The sequence below is a fragment of the Podarcis raffonei genome, chromosome 7 (genome assembly GCF_027172205.1).
Source record: "Podarcis raffonei isolate rPodRaf1 chromosome 7, rPodRaf1.pri, whole genome shotgun sequence".
Lineage (NCBI taxonomy): Eukaryota > Metazoa > Chordata > Lepidosauria > Squamata > Lacertidae > Podarcis > Podarcis raffonei.
Genome location: NC_070608.1, coordinates 54,198,396 through 54,210,934, shown reverse-complemented (window position 1 = coordinate 54,210,934; position 12,539 = coordinate 54,198,396). Strand labels below are relative to the sequence as shown.

At 42.6% G+C, this 12,539-nt stretch overlaps 1 protein-coding gene across 5 annotated transcripts in view; it reads left to right on the top strand.

Moving 5' to 3' along the window:
• The first annotated feature begins 470 nt into the window (after positions 1-470).
• NETO1 (neuropilin and tolloid like 1) overlaps positions 471-12,539 on the top strand; it is a 104,512-nt gene continuing 92,443 nt past the window's right edge. For 2 of the 5 annotated variants that reach the window (XR_008331519.1, XR_008331520.1), the window contains exons 1-3: positions 482-2,500; positions 9,394-9,447; positions 11,198-11,335. Coding sequence is in view for 3 of the 5 variants with exons in the window: in XM_053396632.1 (XP_053252607.1) it covers positions 2,473-2,500; positions 9,394-9,447; positions 11,198-11,335 (220 nt within the window). In the remaining 2 variants the exon portion in view is untranslated. Of the gene's footprint in view, positions 2,501-9,393; positions 9,448-11,197; positions 11,336-12,539 lie in introns of all 5 variants that reach the window. The other 3 variants (XM_053396632.1, XM_053396630.1, XM_053396629.1) reach the window with 3 other exon arrangements.

The following is a 12,539-nucleotide window of genomic DNA, read 5'->3' as shown; positions in this document are numbered from 1 at the left end:
GCGCAAGGGACAAGGGAAAGGATCTCTATATTTTGCAGCCGACTGTCTCTTTCTCCCAGCTGAGAACGCCCTTTCTGTTCTCGAGGGACCACACACCACTCCCTGGGCTTCTTGGAGTAGCAGACAACCGTTCTTTTTGCTCAGAAAAGTCGCTTGCAAGAAATCCATGTTGTTTTGGGAAACTGACACCAGTTGGGAACCAGTTTAAATTAAAAAGAAACAGCAGTCATCTGAACCTGGGTCTTTCTTGGCATCAAGTCCTCTTCCAAAGCAAGCTGCCCGATTTCGGCTGAGATCCCCCTACTTGGGCGTAAGCGCCCATGGAAATCCGCAGGGCTTACTACTTCAGCAGGAAGATTTAGGTTTCAAGAGCCGCGGAGCCCTTTGCAACCAGAAGTGCAGTCGGAAGCATTTACGGGAGGGGAAAGAGGGCTTGGAAAGGCCCCCTGGTTTGTCTGCCTCAAGTCCATCCCTCCCGCGCTCAAACAGGGCTTGCTTTGCAGGTTGTCTCCTGCGCTTAGGACCCCCATCCTCTCTTAGTGGCATCTAGAACAGAAGAGAGACTCTTCCCCTTCTCTGCATCAGCTTTGGAAGCAGCAGGTGTTGGAGGAGGAGGAGCTGCAGCAGCCGGAGGAGGAGGATGAGGTCGAAAAGGGGTGCATGGTTCCCCCTCCCTTCTGCTCCTTAACTATCAAACGATTTTATTTTCAGTCACCTCTCTCTTCTCCCGCCTCCCTCTTCTTCCTGGGTGGATGCCTTTGCCAGTGGGAGAGGGAGATCGAGAAGGAAGCAGCGGCGGCGGCGGCGTCTGCCGGCTGGGAAATCCTTGTGTGTGAAAGAAGCTGGTACTGCGGACTTTGCCCTTGGCAGCAGCTGTGGGAGCCGCTGGCAGGAGCCAGAAAGAAGGAAGTTGGGCCCTGCCGGGGGGGAGGGCATCTCTGTCCCCTTCCAGCTCCCGCACTAGGTCTCTAGATGCCCCCTTTTCCTCGCCGCCTCCTTTCTCACCCTTGACCAGCATCTCCTCCTGCTGCTGCCGGAGCGCGCTCGCCGTCTTTGGGATGGTGCTGCCTTGATGGGGAAGAGGCGGCGGCGGCGGAGAAAGGCGCCTACCTAAGCGGGTAGGAGAGAGGACCCCTCCCCCCCTTCCTCGCCTATCTCTGGAGTGAGGGGAAGAGGCAAGCGTGCGATCAGCCGCCAGAGGATCCACAGCGAAACTTTTATTGCAGCTTCCACCCACCCACCCATCCCCCAGCCATCCTCACCCCCGGACAGCATCCTGCGCGCTTGCAAATGGAGGGACTGCGGCTCGCAGGAAGATTCCTGGTCTAAATTGGCAAAGGGGGAAGCAGCAGGAGGAGGTGGTGGTGAAGAGCAAGGCACAAGTTAAAGGGCGACCAGAGAGGAGGCGGCCCCTCTTTTTTCTTTTTAATCTTTTCTTTTTAATCTCCGCGACTCTCCTGGCTTCTCTTCGCCCTTCGCCACTTAGGAGGATCTCTAGGGGGAAACAACACACACCCAGATTATTGTCCTGGACTGTTGAAGAGGACACCCCCCCCCCCGGGCCGGCTTTCCTTTCCTTCTTCCTCTCTTCCTGCCCTGCTGCTGCTGAGCGATGGGCTTCTTCCAACCCTCCGCTCCGGCTTGATCCTGTGTCGCAAGGGAGGCAAAATGGACTTGGCCGGTTTGGAAAGACTTCGGCTGTAACTGAATGGCGCGCAGAGATCCTTAAGCCCCTCCTTGGGTGACTCTTTCTCCTCCACCCCCCTCCACCCTCTACCCCCTTTTGCTGCCTTCCCCTCAGCTCTAGCCTCTCCCCTCTTTGGGTGTCTCTCCCACCACCTTGCCCGTCCGAGAAGCGAGATCAAGGAACTGATGACGGACCCATCGCTCACCCCCCCCTCGATGCATCAAAAGAACCTCCAGGGCCGGGAAAGGTTGGCCTCGAAATTCTCCAGGAAATACTTGGGGCTGCTTTTGGTGTTGTATGAAACTGGTGATTAAAGGGGGGGAGCCTGGAAAGGAGGAGAGGAGACGAACCCTCTCCCCCCCCCCACCTTCACTTTCTCGAGCCTAGTGGCTCCTGCCGGTGGTGGACTGCGATCTCTGGAAGTGGAGCTTGTGCGTCGAGGGCTCTTGCTCTCCCTTCCCCGCCTTGCCCTTCTCGGCCAGTTATGCAGACTCCCTGTGGTGGTTGTTGCTGCTCCTGCTGCTGCTGCTGCTGCTAGGATGCGATGCTGGCCGCTCCGGAGCCAGGGGATGGAGATGGGGGGCTGATCATCGCCAGACGACGGTGAGAGGGGAAAGGAGAGAAAGAGCTGGAGAGACGGGGGCGCTGATCCACTTGGGTTCAGCGCGAAGCGCGCGTGGGCTTCAGGCTGCTGCTCGGGTCTCCCTCCTCTTCCCACCGCAGGAAGCCCTCTCGTCTCTAAATGGAATTAGTGGAGATCGAAGCCCCTTGTGTAAGGAACAGACATGATCCATGGGCGCAGCTTGTTTCACAGTAAGTAGATCTCCGCCGGATCCCTCAGGGCCAACCGTGCCCTGTGCTGCCCGCTGCCCACATTGGCCGCCGCCACCACCTTCTTGGGCAGAGAGCATTGTGTGTGACCCAACTAGTAGAGGAATCAGGTGCGGAAACCTTAATGGCGTAGGTGTAAATACTCCCCTCCTTTTCCTCCTCCGCCCCCCCCCCCGCATTAAAAAAATATAAATAAATTTTTAAAATGTAGCTACTGAAGATTTGTTTGTTTTGACTAGGATGGAGTTCAGGAGGTTCCAATCCTAGAGCTTGTAGCTTTCAAAGTCATGCGTAAAAGAAAGAGGTGGGGGGGGGGAGAGAGAAAGAAGGATGCCCTGCAAAACTCTCTTTACCTGCCCCCACCCCTCCTTGAGCTATTGAGGTTTCAGGCCGCGGTAAGCTCCCTTACGGTAGAAGTCAGCAGCACTGGAATCGATGGGACTTAACCACGTAATTGTGTAGGGGCAGAGATTAGACGTTTACCAGTCTGGCTGCAGTCCTAAATCATTAACTTGGAAATAAGTCTCATTGAAACCAGTGGAGCTTACTTCCATGTAAATGGGTCCAGAGCCCTCTACATTTTCTAACTCTTCAGCCCCATTTCAGGTTTGATGCTGCGATTTTGACCAAACCAAAATGACACATCCATCTTCTGTGCCAGTTCTAGGACATCAGCATTAATCCGAAGTATAAACTCATTGATTGCTGTAATTACTAGGGATTAGTGCCAGTACTGAATTCGGACAGTAGTTGTTGTAGTCATCATCACGGAAGGATGAAATCCAAGTATTTGGACTCAAGTTGGTGATTGTTGATTCACCCAGTTTTGGAGCAGCAATCTTTCTTGGACTTATTTCACTAACTGGATTTTTAAATTTTTTTAAAAAGTTGTTATTGTGTGCACATTGTGTTAAGCACATTGCAGTTAAGCAAAAGTTACAGTAATGGAAGGGAGATGAGTGGTTCCACACACATACACACAATTCATTAATAGTGGACAGTTTTGGTTGTTTTTTTTAAAGAGAGAATAGTACAAAAGTGGAGGGCATGCACGTATTGACATACAGAGGGCACGCAGTTGAGACCAACTACTAGGATTTAAGCCAATTTAATCTTATGTGAGTGTGCCCACAAACATTGTGTAAAATGCCTCTGATATCTGTTTTCTTTGTGAAGTATCAAAATAGTTTGGAACATTAGTAATGGCCAGGGAACTTTCCTTTGTCTTCTGCTTATTTGCCCTGTTCGTGTCTTAAATTGACTTAAGTTGTATCTAAATAATGAGCAGGAAGGCACGGAGTCTACACAAACTGCACACACAAAATCTAAGCTTCCTGAGCAGTGTGGAATGTGGGGAAATAGTGACAAGGATGACCCAATGAGAACAACTCTTGTTTTACCTCTTTTAAAGCTCAGTGAATGGGACTTCTGTGTCAAGATAGCAGACTGTCCCTTTCCCCATTTGCTGCACAGCTTGCCTTTTTGATGGAGGCCATAGAAAAAGTAATCAAAATAAGGGAAGATAGATTTTGTATTAGTACATTTCTAATCATGTGAATGGAATTAATTTAAAAAATCAGTTATGTATAACCACAGCCAAGTTGTTAGCGTTCAGTTGCCTAGTAGCTAATAGGAATGCATAACATCTACAGTACTTTTTAATGTGCAAATGGGTTTGTGCTATCTAGCTCCATTTGATTAGAATGAAAGAAAATTCTGCCATTCAATTTAATAGGATGTGAGTGTTCCTTTTATTGTACCTGCAACAGTAAATCACCATTATGCCCATTTTTCAGATGTGGGTGGAAATAACTGTATGATACCCTTCAGTTTTATAATTTTCAGGAGTTGACTTCCAGAACTAACTGAGGTTGTGATTCCATGCAGACTTAATGACCAAGTTCATGAGTTTTTGGATCAGGGTGCAAGGCCACAACATCTGATGTAGTTAAACTCAGGACTCAGTCATTGGTATTTTATGTGGAAGTCTATTAAAATGAATGGTGACTAACTGCAATTAGAATTGAGGTATCCATCCCAATTCATGTTAATGAATGGTGTTAAGCATGCATGAGAGGGCACATGACATAATGCATTTTATTATATGGCTTTGCACACACACACTCTCTGTTAACATTGACTTTAAAGCCACCAATTCACAATGCATTCTTCAAAATATCTTCTTCCAAGAACAGCACTGTTCCTTACTTTTCTGGAATTTTTGAAACATCACTGGCTGTACATGACCAAAAAGTGTTGCTTAGGGAAATGAAAATGTTTTGCACACTGCTAAGAATTATGCCTTCATTTTCCTATATTATTAGAAATCATGTAAAACTTTTTGAGTAACTTGGCATATGCATTCCAGTCTGACCTCTTTGGAGTTATGTCAGGCATGCTGGAACAAATGTTTTCAGCTATTAGAACAATGCAACTGGAATATAGTCCCTATTTTACCCCTCCCCTTGTTCTGTGGCCTCCAGCAGGTCACATAAGTTTTATGAGTCCCGGTCTCTGCATTTCTAAAATGACATGAAGCAATTCCTATGCCACAGAATTTCTAAAAAGTGTTTTGGGACTCCAAGGCAGCAAAAGATATGTGCTTGAAATTACACATCGGCTAAATGAAGAGTTTTGCCCATGTCTTACAGAGTTATGAATTGGCCTTGCTGCTAGGTTGTCCTAGAGTGCTAACTAACCTTTGTGGCATAGAATCCAGCTATGCCACCTGAAGGCAGTGCTTCTCTTTCAAGGATGCCACACATTATATCAAAAGGCAAACTATATATATATATATATATAGAGAGAGAGAGAGAGAGAGAGAGAGAGAGAGAGAGAGCGCTACTAAATGAACACAGTCTTCGCCATCTAGCAGGACCACTGCAATTCGGAGTGACATCATGGACACTTATTGGCTACATAGTCCCCTGACATCCTTCTCACTTCTGCAGCCATTTAGGATGCAGTTTCAAGGCATAGTCTGAAGTTGGTTGGACGAGGTATGTGAAACTGCCAAGTTGTTAATATTTATTAATTACATTTTTTATCCTGCCCTGCCTCCAAGGAACTCAGGTCCAAGATCACCAAGTGAGCTTTGTGAATGAACAGAGGCCTGAGTTCAGGTCTCCTTGTAGCCAGTGCACTGACTGTTTCTTTAGTGTGACATCTCCAAATGTTGTCTTGAAACTATGTTTAAGGTTTCAACTCCTGTGTGAGACTTTTCCAGGCTGAGCATTCCTCTGTCAAACACTATTCATCTAAGTATTTTTTTTGGGGGGGGCGGGGGGACAGGGACGGACATGCTCATCTGTGTATGTGTGTGAGAGACAGACAGACAGACAGACAGAGAATATATATAAGTTCTCTTGTTTCTGCTGAATCGTTATGAAAGTCACAGTACTGCTTTTAAATTGGCACCCGTAGGACAACCCCACACTGCGTAAAATGAGGTGTGACTATATTTTGAACTGCTAATATAGCTGATGCCCCAATATTATTCAGAAAGGGCCCCCAACCCTGCAGAGAGGGGTTTTTTATGGGGAGTGGATTGTAGGTGGCTGCAGGGGAGAAGAGGCAACGAAAAACTTTCTTTCTGTGATGTTCAGTAAGTTAATTTATCTTAAGATCGAAGCCATCATTGTTAGTGGCATCCATGTGACAAATGTGAAATATAGTTTCTCTGGTCTAAGATATGTGTATCTTAAGATAAAGGTTTTGGGCTCTAGCAGGGTATGGGCACACATGCATCTTGACTGGAACAGTGCAGAGATGGAAGAAAGGATGGAAAGGTGCTCCATCAAGACTCAGCACTTCAAGACTCTAGAAACTAGTGTGTCTGTATGATCAGGGCAGGTACAATTAATATTTTATCTGATTTATTTAAACCCAAGTTTGAGTCTTCCTAAAGCATGTCTAGCAATGTTTCTTGGTACCCACAAAGGATGAATGAGTGCTCAGGATAATGTGTATCTTCAGTAGTTTCTTCTCATTTTATCCAAATGTCCACTAGCTTGGAGGCAGTAGAATTGATATGGCCTGACTGATGGAGGCTTTGTTAAATTTGCTCATTGGATGACCTTGAAGAAACAAGTACATCTCCTAGTCTTTGTTCATCAAATATAACAACAATTAACTACGCCATCACATGATTACCACCTTGCTTGTAATAGGGATTGTGGAGAACTAAATGTGCTAAATGCACCATAGAGTGACCAATTTTTCAAGCCCTCAAACTGCAGCTGCACTGATTCACAAATATGTGAACCCTTATCTAGAAAAGACATACTATGTAGTGCCTTCAATAAGCACAGAATCAATTTCTTATTTCTTTGCACATAAAATACACATGAGTAAATGGGTAACTTCATTGTGCTCATGTTTCAAATGGTAACAGCTCTGAAGGCTTACTGAGCCTCATGCATTGCAGCAATCCATCTCTGAAGAAAAAGTATGTTGACAATCATGCAGGATTTATATAAGAAACAAAAACTTCCAAGTATCATTTGCAAATTGCTCATGCAAATGATATTCAGTAAACTGAATGTATGGAGTAACAGCAGCAGATGCTGCGGCTTACAGAAATGGTGGTTATGCTCTTCCTTCTTATTAAGTCCTCATTATCTCAAAGTATTTTCTCTGCTGAGTCAGCTTCTGATCCCAAAGTGCTCTGCCAGTACAAACCCCACTAAACAGGATTTCTGCTGGAGGCATGCTTCGAGGACTGGCTGGAAACCAGCTTGGCCTTATTCACACGTCTAAGCTCACAATACCGCAAGTTAAGCAGGCTTCTAACAATATTTAATTAACAGAAAACAACTGATTTCCTGTGGTCCATGTTTTAGTCTAGTCAGTTATATTACTGGCACACTCCACAAATGATCTCTCACTTATTAGCTGAGGTACAAGGCGAGCTACCAAAATAGTTCCAACGGCACTTACAAAGCACCAGACGCAACACAACAAACTTTTTGAGAACTGAGCAGTAGTAGAGTTAGCTACTGAACCTGGTGGAGCATGCTGTGGCCAAGGAGGTCATGTAGGTGGGGCCAATATGGTCACATGAGCGAGACAAAGGAGGTCACATGGGAAGAGACAAGTTGTTCTGGTTTTCTTCCCATCTTCCTACCTTGCAAAGGTGTAGACATAAAAGGATTGCAGTTGTATAAGTCCTTAATACCTAACTAAACTGAAAAATGTTTAACACTGGTTTTAGAAGGGGTTCCTGCTGTCACAATTTCTAGTGTGGGTTAATGTCACAATAACCACACACTACTCAGAAGTCAGCAGCACTAAATTCTATGGGGATGGCTACCAGATAGGACTGAATCCTCAGGTTAGTCTTAAAGGTGCCACATAGAACACCTTTCTAAATTTTCAGCATTATGGAAAAAGGTTCCCCCCTACTCCAATTTTTTTCACTTCTATGCCTTCTTTCCAGATTATGGAGGGCTTTTAAATGGACTAAGGGTGCAGGAGACCAGGGTTAAAGTCATTCCTCATCTATGAATCTCCCTGGGTGAACTTGGGCTATTCACTGTCAGCCTATGTCTCAGGTTTGTGAGGATAGAATATGTAAGAGGAGAATAATGAATTGGTTCAACCCAGAAAAGTTGGTCATGGGCAGGTTGCAACATGAAAAAGTCAATTCTATGGGTTTTGGTGGCTGCCTTAGGGTGCAATCCTAACCATGTTTACTCTGAAATAAGTCCTGTTACATTCAATGGAGTTTACTCCAAGGTAAACAGAGTTGATTTATTGACTGTGTTTACATCACCTCCCCAAACAGGAGTTCTCTGGATTTCTCACAAGCAAAACACAACAGCTAAAAAAGTGCATTAAAATCAAAACATCATTAATGTGCAATTTAAAACATTGTTAAAAGTTAAGTTAATACTTTCCCAAGAATATACATGTCAACATACAGACACTATACATAACACAGGACAACATGAAAAGAGTCTGAAATGCGCTTTTCAGCTTTAACTGATTTTTGAGTCGGGATGGGAGTGAAAAGGCTGTGGGGAGGAAAGACTGAAAGAAAGGAGTGGGCTGGGAGGGACAGGGCCTGAGCACTCATAGGAAATAAGGCAGGAATGCAATTCACCATCCTACCCAAGCCATTTCTTTGGGACAGAATTGCTTGTTACAGGGGTGTGACAAGCTAGTAGTGATTATTTTGATTGTCTAAGCAGAGATGGGCAGAAGCATTTAAGAAGCCCCTCAGTCAGTGGAAATGTATTAATAATGACTGTGGGTGACAAGAGAAAGACTGGACTATGGCTCTGGAGATTTTGGGGGGCTCTTGGAAGGGTTATGCACCACTTTGCCCAACAGAGAAGCATCCCCTGTGGACAGGCCAATTACAAAAATAGACCAAGAATAGACCATGTTGACAAAACCATAATATTTATTAAAATTATACTGAAAGACAGAGGTCACTGGAGAATTTACTGTAGTACACCAGTTCACCAGTTCGCCTGTTTGTGAACCAAACAGATGCTAATAACTTGGTTTGGCTTAAGTAGACCAAATAAGATAATTCAGTCAATTAATGTGTCCTTGGAGCAAGTGGAATGTCAGATCTAAGTAACACCAATAGTAATGGTTTCTAGTGTGCATACAACTATGAGGAACTTCTATCTAAATTAATACCCAGTTCAATCAAAGAGTATTAAATTGTGTTCCTGTCACCAATGTGCCTTTTGATCTTCAACACTGTTCATATCCAAAAATCAGATCACATAGCCAAGCGCAACTACAAGATAGATATACAATAATTGCTCCTTCTTTGTTTATTATTTGTGAAATGCTGTAGCTCTTTTGATTGCTGTTACAAATCTATTATTATAACTAATATATTTCTTTATTTTTTTCAGTTGTAGCAAGTTTTATCATCCTACATTGGGCTGGGGCAACAAAAAAAGGAGCAGGTATGTTTTTTATGGAGAATATTTCCATTATCTAGAGTGTTTTAAATTATTCAAGCCTTTAAGGCATAAACTGGGTTTATGTTTATGTTTTTATTCAGCTTAGTGATTTTCTTTTAATGTTTGCATCCTTGACAACTAAAAATGATTATGGAACTTCAAAACAAAAACAAAAAAACTTAGGCCTACTTAAGGCTTAAATAATAATTAAAAACATAGTAAACAAGATTCCTTATTTACAGATAGTATGGATAGTGGCCATACTGATCAGATTATTTAATGCTGGTCTGAAGTAAGGAAAGTCCAGGACACAGGAAGAAACAAGAGCACCTTTTAAGAAAGGAAAGGAAAAGGAAATGATTAGCTGATAGCCATAAAACACCTGGGCAAAGTAAATCTGTGGTGGCTACATTTATAAAATCAGTGAATCACAGATCTGGAAAATGCAGAAAGCAATGTAGCCCTGTCCCCAAGTACAAGGTACAACTTATGTCACTAAAATTCATGTTTCCTGGCTTGTAACCTGGAAGGCTTGTATTGTCCACCTCAAATATAAAGTGAGTATTACATCCATGAGAGTTCTTGTCTGACTTGGAAATACAAATTCAGCATCTCCACAAGAACAGAGAGTGTTCTTTAAATTTAAATCTATTCATAGTCAAGTATAATAAAAAACAAAGCAGTCCATTGCAGTCCAATCTTATATCAATCTAATATAGTGTATCCAACACTGTTTGCCCATTTAGAATTTTCAGGTGATGGTAGGGAATGCGGGAGATTTTTCTGAGAGCTCTCTAAAAATACTTGTAATTAGTGATCTATTCTTAAATTATTACTGTTGTTATTTGTTTCATTTTTATAGTGCTTTATACTTTTAAGAAGAAGAAGAAAAATCTCAAAGCAGTTTACAACACATTAAAACATCAAATAAAACAATCCAGAACAAAACATTACTGAGGAAAGTTAAATATAAAGTATACATTCAAAGCAACATAATCAACAGGAAATTAAAATGTTATCTTAAAATTTTCAAACTAAAACACTACCCTTTCACCTCCACTCTCCCATTTTATTCATTTGTATCCCACTTCACTTGAAAAAACAATGGTGGTATGTGTGGGTCTCCCTTTCCCCATTTTATCCTCACAAAGCTTCTGTGAGGTAGGATAGGCTGAGAGGCACTGACTGGCCCATAGTCACCCAAATGAGTTTCTTGTCTGAGTGGGAATCAATAAAGAGTCAGAGAATTGTTTGAATCCAAGGCTGTGGCTATGGGAGAAACAAGACACTTTTGGGGTGTTAATGCTGTGAAGCCCTACATCATAGGTTCAGATTGTATATATGTATATAAACCATATATTATAAAGACACCACAGTCTCCACTGTGACTCATTCTGAAGGAAACACAAATTCTGGGTAAGCACCTGGAACCCCTGGAATCTTGCACTGCTCGGAGATTGGGGTGGCATGCAACAATATTGTGCCCATTGTAATCTTCACCAGAGCCTTGGGTTCTAGAATGCTTCCTCTCCCACCTGCTTGTGTAATTCTTGTGAAGGGAGATCCTATGGCACATATATTTGACAGCTGAGTTTCTAAGCATATGCATCTGCGGCTGTGGTGGAAAACTGCCATAGACTAAAAAATGAACAAGATGGTAATAGGACCCATGGTATTTATATATATATATAAAAAATCAGAACTAAGGTGTAAGCTACATCTGCTATCATTATTGTAATCTTTTCCCCACCAGAAAAGCAAACCACGTCAGAAGGACAAAAGACAGTACAGTGTGGAACGTGGACAAAATACCCAGAAGGAGGCATCTTCACTTCTCCCAATTACCCCAACAAATATCCTCCTGAGAGAGAGTGTGTCTACATTATAGAAGGTGATTACCCAAGTCCTTCATTCTTAAATTACCCTTTTTTCATAATTAATGTATCTTCTTCTGTAATATCTACCTTTGGATAATGACAGTTTGGTCAAATGTGGCTGCAATCCTATACATACCCAGGAGCAGGTCCCATTCAATGCAATTAGGTTTACTTCTGAGTACACACACACACAGTACTCTGAGTACACACACGCTTCTGAGATACACACAGGCCTGTGTTGCAAAAAGAGCAGTGCTTTGGTTGTATTTATTTTTAATTAAAGACTTAATAAAGTGGAAGGGGGTTTATTGGTAGAGGAAAATAGCCATCTTCTTGGGCCTCGGTCATTACTATGCTTTCACAGCCAATTATAAAAGAAAAGAAAAGCTATATTATGGCAACTGTTGGCTTTGTCTCAGCCTCGTCTTTCTTTCTCTGCCTGAAGATAGTAAGAGAGCACTGGAAACTGCCATATTCAAACAATTTACACAGTCAAGGACATATAGTACCATGCAATGGCAGCTTCCAATCTGTTACTCACTCTCTTTTGGCCAACAGAGAGTACTGCTAAAATAAAAAGATTAAACACTGAGAGTAACAGCTGCTATACTTCATTTCCAGTAGGTGATACATGGCATGGCAATATACTTACTAGTCTTTCTCATCTCTCTTGTTGCCTTATTGACAGATAAAAAAAATATTGAGTCTAAAATGCTAGTTTATCAATATAAATTGCTTTTTAAAAAGAAAAGAAAGAGTATCACTGTTTGTAAGAAGAGTATCTCTTATTTCCTGGGGCCAGTCTGGAAATGACTGATTATAGTGATCTACAAATAGATGAACAGAACTAGGCGTATTGGGAAAACAGAAGTATCAACAAATGTTAGAATGAATTCTGAGAACACGGATCATTCCTGGTGCCTATTGTCCAAGTCCCCACATAGTTCAAAAAATTTAAAAATCCTGTAGAGTAAATGAAGCAACTGATAATTCAGTTTTTCTATATTATAATTCTTTCTTTAAGGTAAGCCACCATTTAGGGCCCTCATAAGCTGGCTTCCAAAAAAGAAGCCATACAGTTCAAATCAAACAACATAAATAAGTCAATCATCATTAAATTAATAACATGTATTTAAACTTAAATCTAAGAAAATGCATCATGAATAGATCAGTAATAAAATGTCTGCATGAGATATGATGTAAGATTTGTATGCTTTA